We start from the raw sequence: 22,128 nt of genomic DNA, 5'->3' as shown, positions 1-22,128 counted from the left end.
AATAGTAGTTTTCTACCCGCAACTATGGCCACTCTAAAGTTTTGCCTCATCAATCTTTTATAAAGCCTTTGTTGCATTAGTTCATTTTTTTAAACAGATTATATTTGTATGATTAGTACTAAAAAACTTTAAGTTAGTTAAATAGATATTCGTTGTATAATTATATTTGTGTCACGTGGTAGCATTAGCAAATCTGTCAAAAAGGAACAGAATGCGATCGAAGGAACAAATCGGTAATTATATTTATTTATCTTTTTTAATTTGATCTAGAATTATTTAAGATTGCATCATTTTTCAGTGAACAATAAGTTTTATGATAATTAATAATATATTTTAGTGTGGCAATTAATGAAACTAATCGCGAATGTAATATTTTTATTTTACTTTTAATCGTAGTATCTTTTACAATTAGACGTATAATACACTTGTGTTATATAAATTGAAGAATTTTATTTTATGATTTTTTTATTGTTAATAAAAATATAAAATTATATCATTATTAATGGAAAATTTGACTTTTAATGCATTAAGTGACATTGTATTTAAAAAATATCTTATCACTATATAACTTTCATTTTGGTCCTACTAATGACCTTACTACCCAAAATGCCCTCGGTATTTTTTCTCACAGACTCTCCGTATTCTCTCCCAAAGTCCCGAAGCAAGCAAATTTTGTAACACTTAAACCCGATTGAATCCATCAGAACCCAACCATTGTCTTCCACGACCACGAACAAGGGCTCCCAAAGTCTCGGAGTTGACGATTGGAGAAGGGGAAGGAGAAAACGTCGAGCAAATAGACCAACCTTTTAGGAAACAATCCCAAAGAAAGCGAAGGTGAGGGATTTCATTTTTAATCTGCAATATGTGTATGTGCCTGATTTTTTTTGTTGATTTTTGTTCATAGGATAGATCGGGGCTGGGGAATGAAGAAATCTGGGTTTTTTTCAATATTTTTTATGCACCTTGATAGAAATCGATAGGACTTGAAAGTATATGTTAGGGTCTGGATTTGACTGTGCCTCGATGGGACTCGATAGGACTCGATGAAATTTTAGGCTTATAGAAATTTTTAGCATATACCTCGATAGGAATCGATGCTATTGGCCATATGCTGATTTAGCATTTGCCTCAATAGGCCTCGATAGGACTCGATGATATGGGTACATGGCTGATTTTAACACCTGCCTCGATAGGACTTGATGCTATTGGCCATATGGCTTATGTAGCCTTTGCCTCGATAGGACTCGATGATACGGGGCTTTGGGATTTTTAGCACCTACCTCGATAGGCCTCGATAAGACTCGATAGTAACCAGATGATATCATGCTTTGGGATTTTTAGGACCAACCTCGATAGGCCTCGATAGGACTCGATAGTAACCTTATGATATCATGCTTTGGGATTTTAGCACCTACCTCGATAGGTTTCGATAGGCCTCGATAGTAACTGCCTCGATGGGACTCGATAGGCCTCGATAGTGATCAGATTGTTTTACATTTTTAACTTTTTTTTAACTTTTTTTTTTTTTGTTTTTTTTTTCAGATGTCTGACCTTATTGTGCCGTTAGAGAAGCACTTTTCTGGCCGTGTCACTTATAGGGGTAGTGCTTCCTTGGATACCCTTATAGAGCAGTTTGAGAGGCATGATCTTATTGAAAGGGCACATGCATCCCCATTGGGACAGTTCTTTAAGGCGAAGCCGTTTAGTTTTTCTGGGGTTCTGCTGCATCAGCTAATGTTGCGTAAGGTAGAAAGCAAGAAGCCTGAAGAGGGTCAGTTCTACATGGGCAACACTCTGTGTAGATTTGGTATTGCAGAGTTTGCCCTAGTTACCGGGCTAAATTTTGGGAAATCATCGTCCCTATATGAGTTGAAAGAGCATCTTTCAAGTGATCGAATCATCCAGGAATATTTTAATGGTGATTCGAAGGTTAGTTTTGGTCAGTTGAAAGATGCTTTGAAGGCCTCGACAAACCCAGAAGATGCATTTAAGCTGGGTTTGTGCTATTTGATAGAGGGGGTAATGAATGCCCCAGAGAAAACAACGACGATATGGGAAGATTCCCTGAGGATGGTTGATGATCTTTATTACTTTTTCAAGTATCCATGGGGGAAGTTGTCATTTAAGAAGGTTAGCAGAGGAGTTCAAAAGGACATGAAGAAGCAATTGAAACACTACGAGGAGAAGAAAAAAGAGGGTTCAAGCAAAAAACAGAAGGAGGCGAAGTATAGTTTCTATGGCTATGCACCTGCACTTCTTTACTGGGCTTTTGAGGCCATGTCATCTCTCGGGAGTAAGTTCGGTGAGAGCAGTGGGAACCAAATTCTGAGAATGCTTAGCTGGGCTACGAAGACTGATATCACTATTTCAACAGCTCAGTTAGTTCCTATATTCGCCAACCGTCGAGTAAGTTCCATTTTATCTTGTTAAATGTCACAAATTAATTGATTAACGATTTATTTTATTAAAGTTTTCCTGACACATGTTATTCAACCATGCAGTTAGTGGTATTTTCCATGCCGAAGTCGCGTCCCGGTGAGGTAGTCTACTACAATAGCCTCCCAGAAGTTGATTCCAGGTTATTCCCTGAGTTGGAATCAACTGTGGGGGAGGCTGGGACTGCAGCGGAGGAAGTAGTAGTACCTGAGAAGGAGGTAGAGAAGCTGGCAAAAGTGTTGGAAAAAGCTTATACAGAATCTTTATTTATTTTCATGTATATCTATTATTAAACAAATTAATACGAGATAGCCTAAAACATGTTTCTAAAATTGAATTCAAAGATAAACAAATAATAGAATACTTACAGTATACGCAGCGGAATTAAAGATTCCTTCCTTCAGTTTCTCTAACTCTTGTATCCTCTCTGTCGCAGAGTATTATCAAGAAACTGAACCGATCTTCTATTTTCTTCACAATCTTCCAATGTATCATTAGAACCACCTAGACTAGTGTGGGCAATTCTCAACACATGAGATAGATATAGAGAGAAGAAGAGAAAATAACAAAGTGGCTTAGAAAAGGACTTGTGTTTAGAGAGAATATAAAACTATCAGAAAATCTGACTTGTGACTTATCAAACTTCTTATCAGAAATCTTATGTTTTGACTTCTCTCTAAGCACTCATTTTATAGACTCAAGTAGGCCATTTAATTTAATTAAAAAAATCAATAAAATAATAGTCATTTTGAAGCCTTAGGTCGAAATTATCATGGGCTATAGGCCCGTGAAATTTCCCATTTGATTATAAGCCCATTGGACTTAAAATCAAGGCCTATATTATTTTCTATTGATTTAATTAATTAAATAATTATTTAAATCATTTATCAAATTAATTATTTATAATTTTAACATTGATTTAAACTTATTTATTAATTTAGATACCAATTTATCTTAATTAATAAATCTGCCATAATTTCTCTTTTCTTCTCAAAATTACATAACTCTGTGAAACTATCCAAAATTGACCTGGTCAACTTTGATAATTCTAATTGATGATTAAATCAATTAATTGAGACTATCTAGATGATTTTATCCAAGGTACAATGGGGACCATGGGCCTATGAAATCAAGCTCCAATAAGTTATCATAAATCTAACAAATAAATTTACTAACTTATTAATTCCTCGTGACTCCACTATAGACTTGGAATTGCACTCTTGAATTCATAGAACGCTCTATAACAAATATAGATACGCTATTAATTATCCATTGTTACAACCATAATTGACACTCAATCCTCTATAGACGGTCTACAATGAGATAGGACTAAAATACCGTTTTACCCCTCATTGTATTTTATCCTTAAAACACTTAGTTCCTTGTAAATGATATTTCAGTAAACTAATTTAATTACTGAAATGAGATCTCTATCATTTAACACCTTGAACCAAACTAAAAGGAAACCATCATTTCATCAGAAGCTATAGATGTTCATATCTATGATTAACACTCCCACTCAATTATACTGCCGAGTTCCCAAGATGTAAGTATGGGCTAGTCCGTAGGGTAAGCTGGTAACGAACAAGTCAAAAAACTCAAATAATAAAATCAGTTAGAATACTAACCACTCAGAATTGAGATTGAATTGACATATGGTCAACTATATGATATGACTAGAATAGATAATAACGGTATGTTTACTTATCTTATCAACTGTCAATATCGGTCCTGTCCGATGTAACAAATACATCCGATCTTATCTACTTTGCTAATGTTCTGGAAAGAACATAACACTGTAATGTGTAAGTAGATCATATCGTAGATGGGCAAGTCAGTGTAAATCCGGTGCACTGACTAATCTTAGGACTAACTTATTTTTGAACATATAATCATATTTATATTCCACTGTGATTACGTCACTATAAATAAGATTAGCTATATGCTCGGGATTTAATAGAAGTTTATATTAAACAAATAATCATGAAAATAAAACATGTGAGCAAAGTGATTGACCAAGTCAAAAAATGATTTATATTCTTTTATTGATAATAAAATGAGATTACAAAGAATTTGAGTTTTAATTAGGGCATAAAACCCCAACAAAAAGTTGCAAAGGAAGCCTCCATTTTTTACGAGGATGTCCCGAGGGTTGAGGAGGGCACTTCATAGGCCTGTGCAACTTCCTCTAGTTAGGTTGCCCAGCCTGATTATGAGCAATTGATGTAGCGGCTCAAGAGGGTTGAGGAGGGTCAAGCAACCTTACTTCATAATCAGACTACGATCATGGCTCAGTTGGCGCAGTTGCTTTCAGTGGTCTCAGGTCGATCCACCGACGTAAAATCAGATACAAAGTCTGATATCTTGCCTGCAAACTACGAGCCTGGTGATCAACCCTCCACTCCACAGGCCTAGACATCTGTAGTTGCCAGTGATGCCAACAGTCTCAGTGTACAAGTACTACAGCCTGAGGAGGTAGCTGGCCTTGAAGTTGTAAGGAAGAAACGCAGGGCCAAGCGTTTTGACGACTTCACCGACCTAACGAAGAAGATCAAACAAGATAAACAGGGGCTAGTTGCTGAACCTTTGAGGAAGTGTGACCCATAGCAAGAGAAGAGCTTCCATAAGTGGATCATCGGGAAGATCGACAACAAGAGAGACCGGAACGTCTATAGTGGGGCGCACGGTGTGGCATGGTTCTTGCAGTTGCACACAGTCCAGACTTGGCTTTGGGATTCGGTATGTAAATTACAATTATGTTTTCAATTCAATCTTAAAATATATGGATGGTACTAATGAATTTTCATGTTTTTTCATCATATTGATGCCGCTTTGCATATGCTACGCCGTCGACGCCACTTTTATCATGCTGCATTTCGGTAGGATGCTGCGATCATGAACACCACCTTCCCCCAGGTGTGCCTAGGTCGTTGGAATCATTTCAGAGAGACCGGCACTAAGTATACATGGGACGACGATGTGCTGAAAATGTTGAAGGGCGATGATAATCAATTCCTTGTATCATGGAAAAATGTGAGTGAAGTATATTTTGCCTTGCACGTCGAGAAAGTTGCACATTGTGGCCCTGGTTGCCCCAGAACAGTTACGGTGAACGGTGGACCGAAAATTTGACTCGCTACCCGAGTCTTTTGGTCAAAAATGTTCTCTAAGTGTAATTAGCAGGTTAAGGTATAAAACCAATAAAAAAGAAATGGAGATTTTCACTACAAACTGCTATGCAGAGCTAAACAAAACGTTTACAAGTTGTTCTCAGTACAAAATGGTCATTACTGTTTCAGATTTACAATCCCGCCGACCTAAGCAGCAAAAATAGGATAAACCCCCTAGTTCCTCTGAGAGCTCCTTGGCCGTGGTGGTCAAGCGGCCGCATATGTACACATCACCACATCAGCTCTCCACTCAAGGCTAGGTGAGCTTTTATTTCCCTTTACCTGCACCACATAGCACCCATGAGCCAAAGCCCAGCAAGAAAGCATAACACTTGCATAAACATTATCAAATGATTATCATTATAATCACACTGAGCATAAAGCTTTCAAACAAATGAGTGAACATCACATGAGGTCCTGATAAACCATACTGAGTGACTGACAAGCAAGTCACTAATTCAAATGGAAGAGTGGCTGCTAGGTAAGCCACTAGCCTTCAACAGGTTCTGGTAAACCATACTGAGTGACTGACAAGCATGTCACTGTTTCAAGTGGGAGAGTGGCTGCTAGATAAGCCACTAGCCTCCAAGCGCTTATTTCATCCATCGACCCTTGGGGTCGGTCTGGCATTAATGCTCCTTGAGCCATTCAATGCTGACAGTTGATTAGATCCAATCTTTGTTGGCTTGCGTTAACACGCAAAGGCCGTCCTAACTAATGAGTCAGCTCAACGTGACCAGTGACCAGTGCCCAGTACCACTGCCGAACCTGACTAATAAGTCACAGCTTCACAGTTGATACTAGCACCTTTGCCAAATCTGAATAATGAATCAGTACCGTGCACAAGTGAGCAACGTATGCTAAGCATTCTATATTCAATCCAAGTCCATATTTACACAACCAACATGCCTCATGAATATCCATGCATGTCACACTTGGGGTGCAGTTTTCTTACCTCTGGTTCGAGCTAGAATGATTAAAAGAACGACCCCTGAGAACGATCAACCTTTAGACTCCATAGCGGTTACCTAATCATAACCAATTAGAAACCATTAATAAAACAAATCAATGAATGGTTTACAAACTAAACCACACTCCTGGGACCAATCCCCCACTCTCGGGACTCTCAAACTACTCAAAAGGGCCAAAGGAACCAACCCCCGAGCCTTAAAAACCATCCCGAACCCTAAAATCAACACTTCCTGAAACTGGCCTAGCGCCTAGGCGCCACCCACCAGCGCTGGGGCGCTGTCCCAGAAACAGAGAGGGCTGCTCTCTGCCCTGAGTAGCGCTGGGGCACTAGGGCTGGCGCTGGGACGCCAGCTTCAGACCAGCAGCTGCACTGAAACTCCATTCTTGCGACTCCTCTTGAAACCAACCTTCCAAACACATCCCAAACCTTACCAAAACATCCAATTCAACCCCTAAACCTCACCTACATCACCTCCTCACCAAAACCCAATCACACACACACCAAAAACTCCCCTTGATTCCAACTTTCCACATCAAATTCTAGAGCTAAAAACTATAAGAGAAAAACAGAGTACACCTGAAATTCATGGACAATTCCTTACCTCCAACTGGTTTTGAATCCTCTTAAGATGATGAGCTAAGTCCACAACCTCCAAGCTTTGATTTCCTAGCTTGCTACCTCAACTTGGGACCAAAAACCTCAAAGAAAGATAGAGAGAAATGGATGTACGGGAAGGTGAAGAAGCTGCTCTGTTTTTGTTCTACAACTTTCTACAGCCACTTGAAACATATATAACCCAAGCAAAATGACCTTAATTGTAACGCCCCAAACTCCAGGGACCGTTACGGTGTGCCTTGTAAACAGTGCTAAACTCGCTAATCGAGTCATTTGGCCAAAATCGTGATCTAGGTATGATTAGCGATTTAGGGATTAAAAACTTTGGTTAAGATGTAACGTTTCACTAGAACGTTTAATATATACACTGGGATCCCGAAAATATAATTTCAGAGTTTATTACAGAAAATATTTACAACAGGCCGTTCTAAGCGGTAAAACAGGGTTCAACCCTAGTTCCACTTTAAACCTCGGCCGTGGCGGACGAGCAGCTGCATATGTACACGTCATCACCTAAGCTCTCCAACTCAAGGATGGTCCAGCTTCCTCTTGCCTTTACCTCCACCACGTAGCACCCGTGAGCCAAAGCCCAGCAAGAAAACACAATAAAGCATGATGTAATATCAATAATGATCATAATAGCCATTCAGGACTATCAGTCCAAGCAAATAGGTGACAATAGCCAAAAGTCACAATAATGAGCATAGCTCCCTCTAGCCATGTGACGATAGGGTCACCAGGGCTTAACTGATAAGCGATTCTTTCATAAGTCTGATCAGGACAGGTGCATGGTGAATGGTCACTAACATAACCTTCCTCCCGACTCTAGAGTCGTGCTATGGACAACGTCCCCTAGCCATGTGACAAACAGTCACCGGGGTCATATACCTTGGCTATAAACATCTGGTCATAGACCAGGCAAGCGCTTATAAGTTCTTCGACCTTAGGGTCGGTCCCGCACTAATGCCATGGAGCTATTCAATGCGTGATCATCGACCTTAGGGTTGGTCTGGCATTAATGCCATAGAGCCATTCAATGCATGATTCTCGACTTTAGGGTCGGTCTAGCATTAATGCCACAGAGCCATTCAATGCTTGTTCATCGACCTTAGGGTCGGTCTAGCATTAATGCCATAGAGCCATTCAATGCATGTTCATCGACCTTAGGGTCGGTCTCTGACTAGTCAGTGCCATACACAAGTAAGTCATGCCACCAATTATATATCACATGGCCAATACTCGTAAACAAGGTGTTCAGCATGCTTACTAAACAGATACTAGTACAATTAGGACCATGCACAACCACAGAGGCACAAGCTCCGAACAATATCATACCCAATATACAAAGCATGTCCCAGTCACAAGTTTTCCATGCATCATATGCAATATATCAAGCAATCCAATATGCACCAATAACAGCCATGCATGTCACATTTAATAGTCAACCAACATGCATCAAGATTAGCCATGCATGTCACACATAATAATCAACCGACATGCATTAATAATAGCCATGCATGTCATACTCAATAATCAACCAACATGCATCATTAATAGCCATGCATGTCACATATACACAGGGTGCAGTTTTCTTACCTCAGATTCGAGCTAGAACGATTTAAAGAACGACCCTTGAGAACGATCAACCTTTAAGCCCTTAGCGGTCACCTAGTCATAACCAAATATAAAACCTCATCAAAATGAGTAATTAAATACTTCCAAACCCAACCCAAGCCTCCGGAACATCGAATCCCACTCAACTAAGTAGTAGGATCGATCCTAGGCCCTTAGAGTTAAGTTTCCATCACAAAAACACATTTTTGGGCAATTTTTCCCTTAAGGGCCGCGACCCACCCCCCTGGCAGAGCCTCCTCCACCTTCCTCAAGCTAGGGCCGCGGCCCAACTTCGCACCAACCATTTTTCTTCGTTTTTCCACTTCTAAAACTTTCCAAAAATCCATCCAAACATCTCCAAATCATCAAATCAAAGTTCCCAAACTTCCCAATGGTCCAAAACCACCAAAACCTGAAGCTCAAACCAACCAAAAACTCAACAATTCACAAAGTCCAATTCTAAGCTTAAAAACTTTAGAAACTCAAAACTTAACTAAAAAACAGAGCACACCATTAAATTCATAACTGGAACTCACCTCAAACACGGTTTTGAACCCCCTTTAATGGCTGTGACATGTTCCCTAGCTCCCTCCTTTGATCTCCAAGCTTAACTCCTCAAGGTGGCTCTCAAAATTCAAAGAAAAGAATGAAGGAAAGTTTGTACGGGAGAGAAAAGGAGAAAGGATGAGGTTGGCTCTGTTTTATTCTGTTTCCACAGCATTCTAAAACTCCTTAAGGCTGATATAAATCCTTAAGGTCAAAAGACCATAATGCCCCTAAGCCAAATTGTAATGCCCCAAATTTCCTAATGAGGTTTAGGACCTTGATTAGGAGGCCGGGAGGGCCATAATTGATTTATTATAGTATTTAATGATTATATGCATGACTACGTGAATTATATTATTATATGGTGGTGGATGCATGCATACGGGAGAATTTATTATTGTGAGGGTATTTTGGTAATTTGGCCACTGTGGGCGTGATTGTATATTTTGGGTGCATGATTGTGATTAATTAATATAGCCACACTATAAGGTGGATTGGTTCGAGCTAATCGACATGAGACGATCATGGGATGTAAGTGTTCGGTCTAGTCATAACGAGTTTAAGTTCGGGGCTCGGGGTGAGTCTCGGGGTGAATTTTATGAATATAGCATTACCGGGGATTTCAGGGTAACAGGATGTGAATTATTGGCATTTGAGAATGTTGAGAATAGCGGGAATTGGAGAGCGTTAATTATGATTAACGGTATAGGTTGAAAAGGACGATTTTACCCTTGGGAGTGCTTAGAAGCCTTTAAATGACCTAGGGGCATTTAGGTCATTTGGCTTGGATATGCATGAGGTTTAGTAGGCTGTAGAAAACAGAGTTAAAACAGAGTCATCCTCATCCTCTCCTTCTCTCTCTCCCGTACAAAACTCTCCTCCATCTCTCTTCCAAATTTTGAGAGCCACTTTGGGGTTTTGAGTTAGGAAATCAAAGGTGGTAGCTAGGGGACTTGTTTCAACCATTAAAGGGGATTCAAAACAGGTTTCAAGGTGAGTTTTAGACTTTGGTTTCAGGTATTGCTCTGTTTTCAAGTTTTGGTTTTCAACTTTTGATTCTTGTGGGAAGTTTGGATTCAAAGGGGTTTTGATGGATGATAAGATTGGGTTTTGATGAGGGGAGGTTATGGGTGTTGCCAAGGGGTTTAATTGTATGTTAGAAAGAGGTTTTATGAAGGTTTGAAGGACTGGTTTGAGAGGAAAAATACAAGGGAATAATTGAGGTCGCGTGCTGGTTTTTGCCTAGTCTGGGCTGAGCGCCGCGGCGCAGCAGGGGAGGGCCGCGGCCCTTAAGGCCATTTTGACCAAAAACATGTTTTAAGCTTGGGGATTCAAGCCATAGGCCTCGGGGTTGTACCTAGTACCCGGTTAAGTGGGGATTGATCTCCCGGAGGCTAGATATTGATTTGGGAACTTATGTTGATCATTTTTATTGATGGTACCTTATATTTGGTTATGACTAGGTGACCGCTAAAGGACTAAAAGTTGATCGTTCTCAAGGGTCGCTCTTTTAAACATTCTAGCTCGACTTTGAGGTAAGAAAACTGGACCCTGTGTATATGAGACATGCATGGTTATTATGATGCATGTTGGTTGATTAATGGGTATGACATGCATGGCTATTCTTGATGCATGTTGGTTGGTTATTAAACGTGACATGCATGGCTGTTATTGATGCATGTTAGATTGCTGGATTTATTACATATGATGCATGAGAAACATGTGTTTGGGACATGCTTTATATACTGAGTATGATACTGTTCAGAGCTTGAGCCTCTGTGTTTATGCATGGCCCTAATAGCATTACTACCTGTTTGGTAAGCATGCTAAATGCCTCGTTTATGGATGTGGAGCATGTGATATGTGATTGGTGGCATGTCTTACTAGTGAAAGACACTGACTAGTCAGGGACCGACTCTAGAGTCGAGAATTATGCATTGAATGGCTCTATGGCATTAATGCCAGACCGACCCTAAGGTCGAAGAACTTATAAGCGCTTGCCTGGTCTATGACCAGATGACTATAGCCAAGGTATATGACCCCGGTGACCGTTTGTCACATGGCTAAGGGACGTTGTCCATAGTTTCGACTCTAGAGTCGTGAGGAAGGTTATGTTGGTGACTAATCACCTTGCACCTGTCCTAAACAAGCTCAAGTCGAGAATCATGCATTGAATGGCTCTATGGCATTAATGCCAGACCGACCCTAAGGTCGAAGAACTTATAAGCGCTTGCCTGGTCTATGACCAGATGTTTATGGCTAAGGTATATGACCCCGGTGACTGTTTGTCGCGTGGCCCAGGGACGTTGTCCATAGCACGACTCCAGAGTCGGGAGGAAGGTTATGTTGGTGACTATTCACCATGCACCTGTCCTAATCGAACTTATGAAAGGATCATTTATCAGTTAAGCCCTGGTGACCCTATCGTCACATGGCTAGAAGGAGCGATGCTCATTATTGTGACTTTTGGCTATTGTCACCTACTTGCTTGGACTGATAGTCCTGAATGGTTATTGTGATCGTTGTTAATATTAGATCATGCTTTACGGTGTTTTCTTGCTGGGCTTTGGCTCACGGGTGCTACGTGGTGCAGGTAAAGGCAAGAGGAAGCTGGACCATTCTTGAGTTGGAGAGCTTAGGTGATGATGTGTACATATGCAGCTGCTCGTCCGCCACGGCCGAGGTTTAAAGTGGAACTAGGGTTGAACCCTGTTTTGCCGCTTAGAACGGCCTGTTGTAAATATTTTCTGTAATCAACTCTTAAACTTTATTTTCGGGATCCCAATGTATATGTTAAACGTTCTAGTGAAACGTTACATCTTAACCAAAGTTTTTAATCCCTAAATCTCTAATCATACTTAGTTCACGATTTTGGCCAAATGACTCGATTAGCGAGTTTAGCACTGTTTACAAGGCACACCGTAACGGTCCCCGATGTTTGGGGCGTTACACAAATAAACCCCTCTAAAAGCTTCCGAGGGTAAAACCGTCTTTTCCCGCCTATCTCGTTAATTATAATTAACGCTCTCAAATCCCCGCTATTCTCAATATTCCCAAATACCAATAAATCATATCCCATTACCCTTTAATTCCCGGTAATGCTCTAATCATTAAATGCACCCCGAGACTCACCCCGAGCCCGGACTTAAACCCGTTATGACTAGACCGAGCACTTACATCTCATGATCGTCTCATGCCGATTAGCTCGAACCAATCCACCTTATAGTGTGGCTATATTAATTAATCACAACCATGCACCCAAAATATACAATTACGCCCACAGTGGCCAAATTACCAAATTACCCTCATAGTTAATATATGAGCCCATATGCTGCATTCACCATCATATAATAAGATAATTCACGTAAACATGCATATAATCATTAAATACTATAATAAATCAATTATGGCCCTCCCGGCCTCCTAATCAAGGTCCTAAACCTTATTAGAAAATTTGGGGCATTACATTAATACCCCTAGGTCATCAAAAGCTTCTAATGTCTCCCCAAGGGTAAAATCGTCATCTTTCACCTATTTCGTTAATCATAATTAACGCTTTCCAATTCCCGCTATTCTCAAAATTCCCAAACACCAATAATTCATATCCCGTTACCCTTTTTACTCCCGGCAACGTTCTAATCATTAAAACATCCCGAGACTCACCCCGAGCCTCGAACTTAATCCCGTTATGACTAAACCGCTACTTTAATACTTAAAGATCGTCCCATGCCGAATAGCTCGAACAAATCCACATTATAATGTGGCCTTAACAATATATCACCAACATGCATCCAAATAAACAATTTACCCTCAACGGGCCAAATTACCATCACACCCCTGTAATTAGAAATATGGACTCACATGCATGCGTTTCACATCATATCATAATAAATCAACATATACATGCATTTTATTAATTAATAACACAATTAAGCAAGTATGGCCCTCCCGGCCTACTATTCACGCCGTTAAACACATCGGAGAATTCGGGGCATTACACATTGGATCGTCATTGAGTCTCCATTCCAACGTGGTGCATCAACATTTATGATTCCAACCCTAGTGTGCTCAGTCCCACTCTGTTGGAGGAAGTGATCAAGCCTTGGTGCTTATTGTTGCCTTCGTTGTTATGGTGTCCTGGCATGTTTGACGACCATGAGAACCTCCAGGTATCTCTTGAGCAGAACGCAAAGCCTTTTTCATATTGTCGTATTCCTCCGGAGGAGTGTCCTCAGACTAAGACAAGATATTCCCCTATTTAATTAGTGTATTTTGAAATTTGAAAATTGAAAATTAAAGTTATTTATATCTTCTATTGACACAAAGTCAGTTATATGCAGTGGGGATTGTGGTATGCTTGCCATCAAACATATCGAGCATTTGGTTGCCATGCTACCACTCGATACCATTATCGATGAGAACATCCAACATTTCAGGAACAAGTGGTGTGTGGACCTATTCTATCAGAATTTATCCCCGTAATGCTCTTTACATTTTCTTCATACACATCTTGTATGGTATAACATATAGTTAGTTTTGTATATTATTTTTTATCAAACAATATTTTTTGAAAAAGTTATTAAATAAAAAAGCACTAAATTCACATAATGTGTCTGCCTCGACATCCAAACCAACAAAGTATTAGAAGAAGTACTCCATATAATAAATGCAGCAAAATCAGTTGAATAATTACATAACACAAATTTTTAAATCCTATCCTTACATGACTTCCTACTGTGCCCACTACCACCACATCTGCTACACTTACGTGGCTTGACAATCTTTTTCCCGTGTGAAGCATAGCGATTTGTCTTTCGCTTACCCACTTTCTGCTTCCTGGGCCTTCCTACAAGGGTTTTCTCAACGGGGACGCCGACAACCGTATCTCTGATGCGATCAGGGATTCCAACAGGGTAAATAGTATCTTTATAAGTGTCCTTCATTGCCTCGATTCTATAGTAAGGGGAACACAATGAGTAAATGTTTATGCTTCTTTTTCTGGCTACAGCAAAAGCATGTACACAGGGTATCCCAATGGTTTGGACCATGCCACAAGAGGATGATTTTGTGCCCAAGTTCACCTCACCATCACCATTACCATCGACCACAAGAAATTCTTGATGGCCAAGGACTTGGACATCCAAAAAAATTGCTTTATCACCTATTTGCTTGAAATCCTTTTCCATCTCAGGTGATAACATAGTTGTTGCTTTTGCAGCTCTTTCACGTCTATCTGCAAACCAAGACTGAAGAGTGAATCTTATGAATTCAAGAAAAGTGGTGACTGGAAAGATCCTTGCCTTCTTGGTTTTATTGTTAAAGCTTTCTGCGTAGTTACTCGTCATGATATTGTATTGGTTACCAGGAAAATAAGCGCTACTCCACCTTTCAAAGCCAATTCCCTCTAGATATTGAGCAATGGGCGGATCAATTACCTTAATCTTGTCAAAGAACTTGTGAAATTCTGTTATTCGAAATGCGTACGCTGCACACCCCATGATGTCTTGCACGTGGTCAGTTTTGAATTTTGCCACCACATTCATACAGATGTGATGGTAACATGCACCGTGATAGGCATCTGGGAACACAAGCTCCAAAGCATGATTAATGCTTTTACGCCTGTCAGATACAAAAGCAAGGTTCTCAACGTCCCCTATGGCTTCCTTCAATTTTCTCATGAAATAAGTCAAAGAGTTATGGTTCTCACTGTCCACCAATACAAACACAATTGGAAACAACTGGTTGTTTGCATCCAACGCAACAACATAGAGCATGTGGCCACCATACTTATTCTTCAAGAATGTGCAATCCACACAAATTACAGGACGACAATACTGGAAACCACGCCTAGAAACACCAAGGGAAAAGAAGCAATACAAGAAACGACCATCTTCTGCTACAAAATCAGTAATTGTACATGGGTTCTTATGCTCCAACTGACACAGGTATCCAGGTAACTTGGAGTATGATTCCTCAGGTGTCCCTCTGACATACATAAGAGCTTTTTCTCTGCATCTCCACGCCTTCTCATAGCTCATTTCGACCCCAAAATGGTGCTACATGTCCTCCCTTATGTTGTTTTCCATGTACTGAGTACCATCGGTAGCAAATTTCCTCTTGATTAGGTGCCTAACAACCCATGATGATGCTTGACGGTGGTCCTTATCTCGAATTTCTTGTGAGCAAGTGTGTACTTCGTTGTATACAGTAATCTCGAACATTTTAGATCGCATTTTTTTCTTACCCCTCAATCTCCAACCACAATCAGGATCCTTGCAGGTAATGTACCACACATCAATCCCAGATTTCTTCACCATAAACTCAAAATTATTCTTCATCGCAAATATGGATGCTTTGGTTTTCAATTCAAGCTTGTTCTGAAAGAACTTCCCAAGGTGCAATTCTCCTGAAGCTTTGCTGGTTGAAGAATGATGTTGATGTGAGACCTCTATATCCTCTTTGGTGAACATGGGAGCACTCCATGTTCTACAATCTTCACCTAAGTCCAATGGAGAACTCCATCAAAAACTATCATCGGTTCTACTTGGACCTGGACGACTATTGCTGGTCCCAGGTGTTTGCCGATCTTCTATTCTACGCTCCTCATCTACATAACATTTGAACTCTGTGTTGGAAAATCTACCCTAACATCTGGCCCACCAAGATTTGTTGCATCAGCAACAGGATCGTCGTTGACATAAGGATCGTAGCCATAGGGATCGTACTCCGTCGTGTCATGCAAATATGACGAATCTCTAACCGGGATATCATCATGGACTATGATGTCTGGATTTGTCTTGGGAACACATGTTCCAAAGTCACCTTGAGTTCCTTTGAAACCATGGCATGGAGGAGAAATGTTCTCTTCAAATCGAACTTCTTTATTAACGCTGACAGAAGCCAATGCATTTCCTATACCTCCATTCTTAATCAATGTCACACATAGAGGAATGAGCTTCTCCACAGATTTCGATGCTAACCCAATGAATGCACGCACATGCCTATCATTTTTTATAACGGTAGGTTTGACAGATTGTGATAGGCATGTGTACGGGACCTCAATTTTCAAGTCATGCACACATTTATCCACTCCAAACTCATCGTACAGAATTTCAAGCAGTTGCTCATACGTCAAACCCTTCTCCACGGGCAGAACTTGATTTTCAGCATCCTTGAAAATCCAATCCCTATTTTCGAGTTCCCAAACACCATTGAATGCAACAAATATGGAAACAGTCGAATCTGCAACAACAACAAAAAAAGGTCAAAAAGTTAAACTACAACATAAAACAACAAAATATCGATTCAAATCGAGGTCAAACTATCACACTATCGAGGTCAACCCATCGAGGCCCATCGATTCCAATCGAGTCCCATCGAGGCAAATACTACATAATTAAGTTTTATGCCTCTATCGAGGTCCATCGAGGCATATTGAGGTAGTCATTCCCCCTTATGTGAAGATTTTATCGAGTCCCATCAAGGCTCATCGAGGCATATCGAGGTAGCCATTTCCCCCTTATGTAAGGATGTTATCGAGGCCCATCGAGGCTCATTGAGGCATATTGAGGTAGCCATTTCCCCCCTTATGTGAAGGTTTTATCGAGGTCCATCGAGGCTCATCGAGGCATATCGAGATATACAAATAATATAATACATGAGGGTTTATCGAGGTCCATCAAGGACCATCGAGACCTATCGAGGCAGACAAAAAACCAAGAAAGGAATGAAAATTCATTCCGACAGTGAAAAATTACAATAAAACATGAAGGCATACACAGAGCTATTCGAATAAACAAGTTTCCTCACTACATATAACAAATATATACTTACCCATACGATTTTTGATCTGAAATAAAAAATGAAGTCCTTGCCTTGAAAGGATTCACAACTTGCCTTGAAATAAGCTCGAAAATTTGTATAGATTAAGCTGCCTTATTTTTTTTGTGTACAAGAGCTTGAGAGATAGAGAGGGAAAACGTGAGAGATAGAGAGGGAGAAGACAATGGGAGAAAAAGAGGGAAATTTATGATAGGGGCATTTTTGGTAATCCAAAGAATACTAGAATAAAAATGTGAGGTTTTTTTTTGTTGGTATAATTTTATCATACAGTGTCACTTAATGCATTAAAAGTCAAATTTCCCTACTATTATATTTAATTATTTTATTTTTTTACATGATAAAATATTTTGTACCCACCGGCTCTACATGGTTATGTTAAGAGACCCAAAATCGTTCCATTTATATTTTGTTTTAATTATTTATAATTTATAATTAATAAGGGAAATATGATAGGGGCATTCAGTACCCCCTCTATCAAATAGCACAAACCCAGCTTAAATGCATCTTCTGGGTTTGTCGAGGCCTTCAAAGCATCTTCCAACTGACCAAAACTAACCTTCGAATCACCATTAAAATATTCCTCGATGATCCGATTACTTGAAAGATGCTATTTCAACTCATCTAGGGATGATGATTTCCCAAAATTTAGCCCGGTAACTAGGGCAAACTCTGCAATACCAAATCTACACAGAGTGTTGCCCATGTACAACTGACCCTCTTCAGGCTTCTTGCTTTCTACCTCACTCAACATTAGTTGATGCAGCAGATCCCCAGAAAAACTAAATGGCTTCGCCTTAAAGAATTGTCCCAACGGGCATGCCTGTGCCCTTTCAATAAGACCATGCCTCTCAAACTGCTCTATAAGGGTATCCAAGTAAGCACTACCCCTACAAGTGACACGGCTAAGAAAGTGCTTCTCCAACGGCACAATAAGGTTAGGCATCTGAAAAAAAAAACAAAAAAAAATGTAAAACAATATGGTCACTATCGAGGCCTATCGAGTCCCATCGAGGCAGTTACTATCGAGGCCTATCCAAACCTATCGAGGCCTATCGAGGTAGGTGCTAAAATCCCAAAGCATGATATCATCAGGTTACTATCGAGGCCTATCAAGGTAGGTCCTAAAAATCCCAAAGCATGATATCATCTGGTTACTATCGAGTCCTATCGAGGTAGGTGCTAAAAATCCCAAAGCATGATATCATCTGGTTACTATCGAGTCCTATCGAGGTAGGTGCTAAAAATCCCAAAGCCTCGTATCATCGAGTCATATCGAGGCCTATCGATTCCTATTGAGGCAAATGCTACATAAGCCATATGGCCAGTAGCATCGAGTCCCATCGAGGCCTATCGAGGCAGGTGCTAAAATCAGCCATGTACCCATATCATCGAGTCTTATCGAGACCTATCGAGGCAAAGGCTAAATCAACATATGGCCAATAACATCGAGTCCTATTGAGGTATATGCTAAAAATTTCTATAAGCCTAAAATTTCATCGAGTCCCATCAAGGCCTATCGAGGCATAGTCAAATCCAGACCCTAACATATGCTATCGAGGTGCATAAAAAATCTCGAAAAAAACCCAGATTTCTTCATTCCCCAGCTCCGATCTATCCTATAAACAAAAATCAATAAAAAAAACCAGGCACATACACATATTGCAGATTAAAAACGAAATCCCTCACCTTCGCTTTCTTTGGGGTTGTTTCCTAAAAGTTTGATCTATTTGCTCGACGTTTTCTCCTTCCCCTTCTCCGATCGTCAACTCCGAGACTTTGGGAGCCCTTGTTCGTGGTCGTGGAAGACAATGGTTGAGTTCTGACGGATTCAATCGGGTTTAAGTGTTACAAAGTTTGCTTGCTTCAGGACTTTGGGAGAGAATACAGAGAGTCTGTGAGAAAAAATGCTAGGGGTATTTTGGGTAGTAAGATCATTAGTAGGACCAAAATGAAAGTCATATAGTGAGAGGGTATTTTTTAAATACAGTGTCACTTAATGCATTAAAAGTCAAATTTCCCATTTAGTATCACACATATATATACAAAATTAATAAAATATTTGTAGCTTGATTTATAATGATTAGAAAAATACTGTTCATTTTGGTAGAAGAAAAGTAAATTAATCCAAGTTTACCTAATTTATTGGAATTCTACTTTAACCATTTTTTATCTATAGTTTGAAAAATAATGTATTTTACTCCTCTTCATTAAGAATACTCTAAAAAGAGAATGAAAAGTGGATTTTCATGATCAGCTCCATAAAAAGTGATACGCAGCTGAAACATTGGGCTCATGAAGGTCCGGTTGAAAGTTGATTCGGCCCAATAATCTCCATAGCTTTCCCAAGCTTTCTTCCTCGTAGTTGCGCGTGCGACTGCGTTGAAGTCGTACCCGTAGATGTAAATGTAATGACGAGCATTTTGAGTAGAGCGTCCCGACTACTCACAACAACAACTCTCAGACTCACAGAGCAATACCCAAACCAACACCTCAGAAGTCATCGTTTTCGCAAACTTTCCATGGATACTGCTGGTGCCGGACCTGGAGCTAGCGATGGAGTAGCTCGCTTCCCTTTGTCTGCGTCCAGCTCTCTCGTTATTCAGAGAGGAGACCTCACTAAGTGGTTCGTCGACGGAACGACCGACGCCATAGTCAGTACCTCTCCCTCTTTCTTTTTATTTTTTGGTTTTACTGTAGTTTATTAGATTCTGGGTTCGTGGATTCTGCTTTAAAGCTCTCTGTTTGGTTGCCGGAAAAAAAAAGAGGAAAGTATGAGAAAACAAAAGATTCTGTATTATATTATTACATATTAAGCTTACGAATCTTTGATAAATGCTTTGCTTGTTAGATTTATATGTTTAAAATCTTATGATTTCTGTGTTTTAGCTATTACCAATGATTTTGCTTGGATTTGAACTCTATTAGTATATCCACCTTAAACTAACGGTAGTAAATTCTTATAAATATATTTATACACGTATTATTAGGTTAATCCTGCGAATGAGCGAATGCTAGGAGGTGGTGGTGCAGATGGAGGTAAAATCTATATAGATGAACTTTTCAGGATACAAATATGGTACAAGTTTTGATTTTGTTTTTTCATTTTTTCTAGCCATACATAGGGCTGCTGGCCCAGATCTTCTGAAAGCATGTTATAGTGTCCCAGAAGTAAGACCTGGTGTTCGCTGCCCCACTGGAGAAGCAAGGATTACCGCGTAAACAACCTCTTCTGTTTTCAAATGTCTTTCCAAAATGATGGTGTAGTTTAATGTTTTCATTTAACAGTCACTTGATTAAGACAATGATTTGCTATGAATATGCAGAGGTTTTAAGCTGCCTGCATCACATGTGATTTTCACTGTTGGACCCATCTATGGTGGCAACCCTACTGCTCCAGACTCTCTGAGAAATGCATACAAGTATTCATGGTGTTTCTTGCTTTATTCTATTGTTGCTCTTCTAGATTTATTTTGTGGCTCCTAATGGTGGACCTTTTTTGCTCTGCTTAATTTGATTACAGAAATAGCTTGAGGGTTGCCAAGGAGAGCAACATTCAGTATATTGCCTTTCCTGCTATATCTTGTGGAGTCTATGGGTAAGTTTGATCTGAAATTTGATGTGTACGATATGGATTATTGTAATGAAGTTATTGTAATAATAAGTCAAAACCAGATGATATTCTCTATTATATCTATTTTCCAATTATTTACAACTATGTAGATCAAGGTCCTATTGATGGCATTATGACTTTGACAGTGGAACTCGATGTCATTCGAATTATTCTATTTGCTCATTTTGGCATTTGTATGAATAAATTCGAAGTTCTTCTTCTAACTATTGTACTCTTCAGATATCCTTATGAAGAAGCTGCCACAGTAGCCATATCTACAATTAAAGAGTTTGCAAATGATATTAAAGAGGTATTCTATACGTGCATTGCTTTCATGATTTAAGTACTTTGGTTAAGAGGGACTAGGATGGAGAAGAGCAGCACAACCAATGAAAGATTGTGGATTTGAAGTTAGGATTCTTCCTTTCTTGCATTTGGTATGAGAGGAATAATATAATTTATTCAATTGTGAAGAGACTAAAAACTTGCTCGAACTGTGAATTTGAAATTCATAGTATGATTCATTCAGTTCTTAAAATTATACTGCCGAAAATCTTTTCTACTACAAATCCATAACTAATTACCCACCCCTCTCATTCTTTCTATTTCTCTCTCCTACTAACACATTCATGAGCAGGGTTTACAGAATTTGTTTGCATTTCACTTGATTGTCTAATTCTACTCTTATCAATACCTTGTTTTATTGGTGAATTCCTAGTTTAGTAACTTCTTAAAGTTTTATATACCAACACACTAGTGTAATATTCAGATAACAGAAGTTGAATAAAACAATCATTCTATTGAGCTGTGGAATCTTTTGAAACATTATGGTTAATTCTTATAATGTTGTTTGCAGGTGCACTTCGTCATGTTCATGGAAGAAATTTACTTTGTTTGGTTAAACAAAGCAAATGAATTGCTTCGCTAAGCCATGCAGGTCTTATGAAACCTTTTTATTCTCTTCTTGTTTTACTAGCAGCATCTATTAAATGCAGAAACTTTAATGTACCAAACTATAAGCAAAATAATCTTTGTGCAGACCTACCAATACAGCTGGAGTTTCTGCTTGGTTTTCCCTTTCTATTTCTAATAGTATATATAATTGTGATCTTACCTGCCTGTGGTTGAAACTTTTTTTTTCCGCTACTGATGTCCTCTTGTGGCTCAGAACAACATTGGTCGATCTTCTCTCCTTTTCACAAAAACTGATACCCCTGGCACCCACTTTATATGTTCTTCCAAGGAAATATTTCTAATCAATGTTGGACACTTATTACAGAGTACAATCTCAAAAAGACACTTTCTATTTTAAATAATTC

The 22,128-nt window shown here is 39.5% G+C and overlaps 1 protein-coding gene across 2 annotated transcripts; it reads left to right on the top strand.

Moving 5' to 3' along the window:
* The first annotated feature begins 19,429 nt into the window (after window positions 1-19,429).
* On the top strand, window positions 19,430-21,922 carry LOC133798225 (uncharacterized). Of its 2 annotated transcripts, XM_062236445.1 has the most exons (8): window positions 19,430-19,850; window positions 20,187-20,235; window positions 20,312-20,414; window positions 20,523-20,618; window positions 20,720-20,794; window positions 21,050-21,119; window positions 21,666-21,746; window positions 21,849-21,922. In XM_062236445.1, exons 1-7 carry the CDS (start codon window positions 19,608-19,610, stop codon window positions 21,735-21,737), a joined length of 708 nt encoding a protein of 235 aa, XP_062092429.1. In that variant the 5' UTR covers window positions 19,430-19,607; the 3' UTR covers window positions 21,738-21,746; window positions 21,849-21,922. The 2 variants fall into 2 exon arrangements, with proteins under 2 accessions (XP_062092429.1, XP_062092428.1); XM_062236444.1 differs by having other exon boundaries at window positions 21,666-21,922.
* Window positions 21,923-22,128: the final 206 nt, after the last annotated feature.

This window comes from Humulus lupulus, chromosome 8 (assembly GCF_963169125.1).
Source record: "Humulus lupulus chromosome 8, drHumLupu1.1, whole genome shotgun sequence".
Lineage (NCBI taxonomy): Eukaryota > Viridiplantae > Streptophyta > Magnoliopsida > Rosales > Cannabaceae > Humulus > Humulus lupulus.
This window is presented reverse-complemented; position numbering and strand designations above follow the sequence as displayed.

Coding starts and splice junctions, on each gene's coding strand:
- LOC133798225 (XM_062236445.1), top strand. CDS start 19,608: ATGACGAGCATTTTGAGTAGAGCGTCCCGACTACTCACAACAACAACT. Junction 20,795..21,049: donor ATATCTTGTGGAGTCTATGG/GTAAGTTTGATC, acceptor TGTACTCTTCAG/ATATCCTTATGAAGAAGCTG. Junction 21,120..21,665: donor TTGCAAATGATATTAAAGAG/GTATTCTATACG, acceptor TGTTGTTTGCAG/GTGCACTTCGTCATGTTCAT.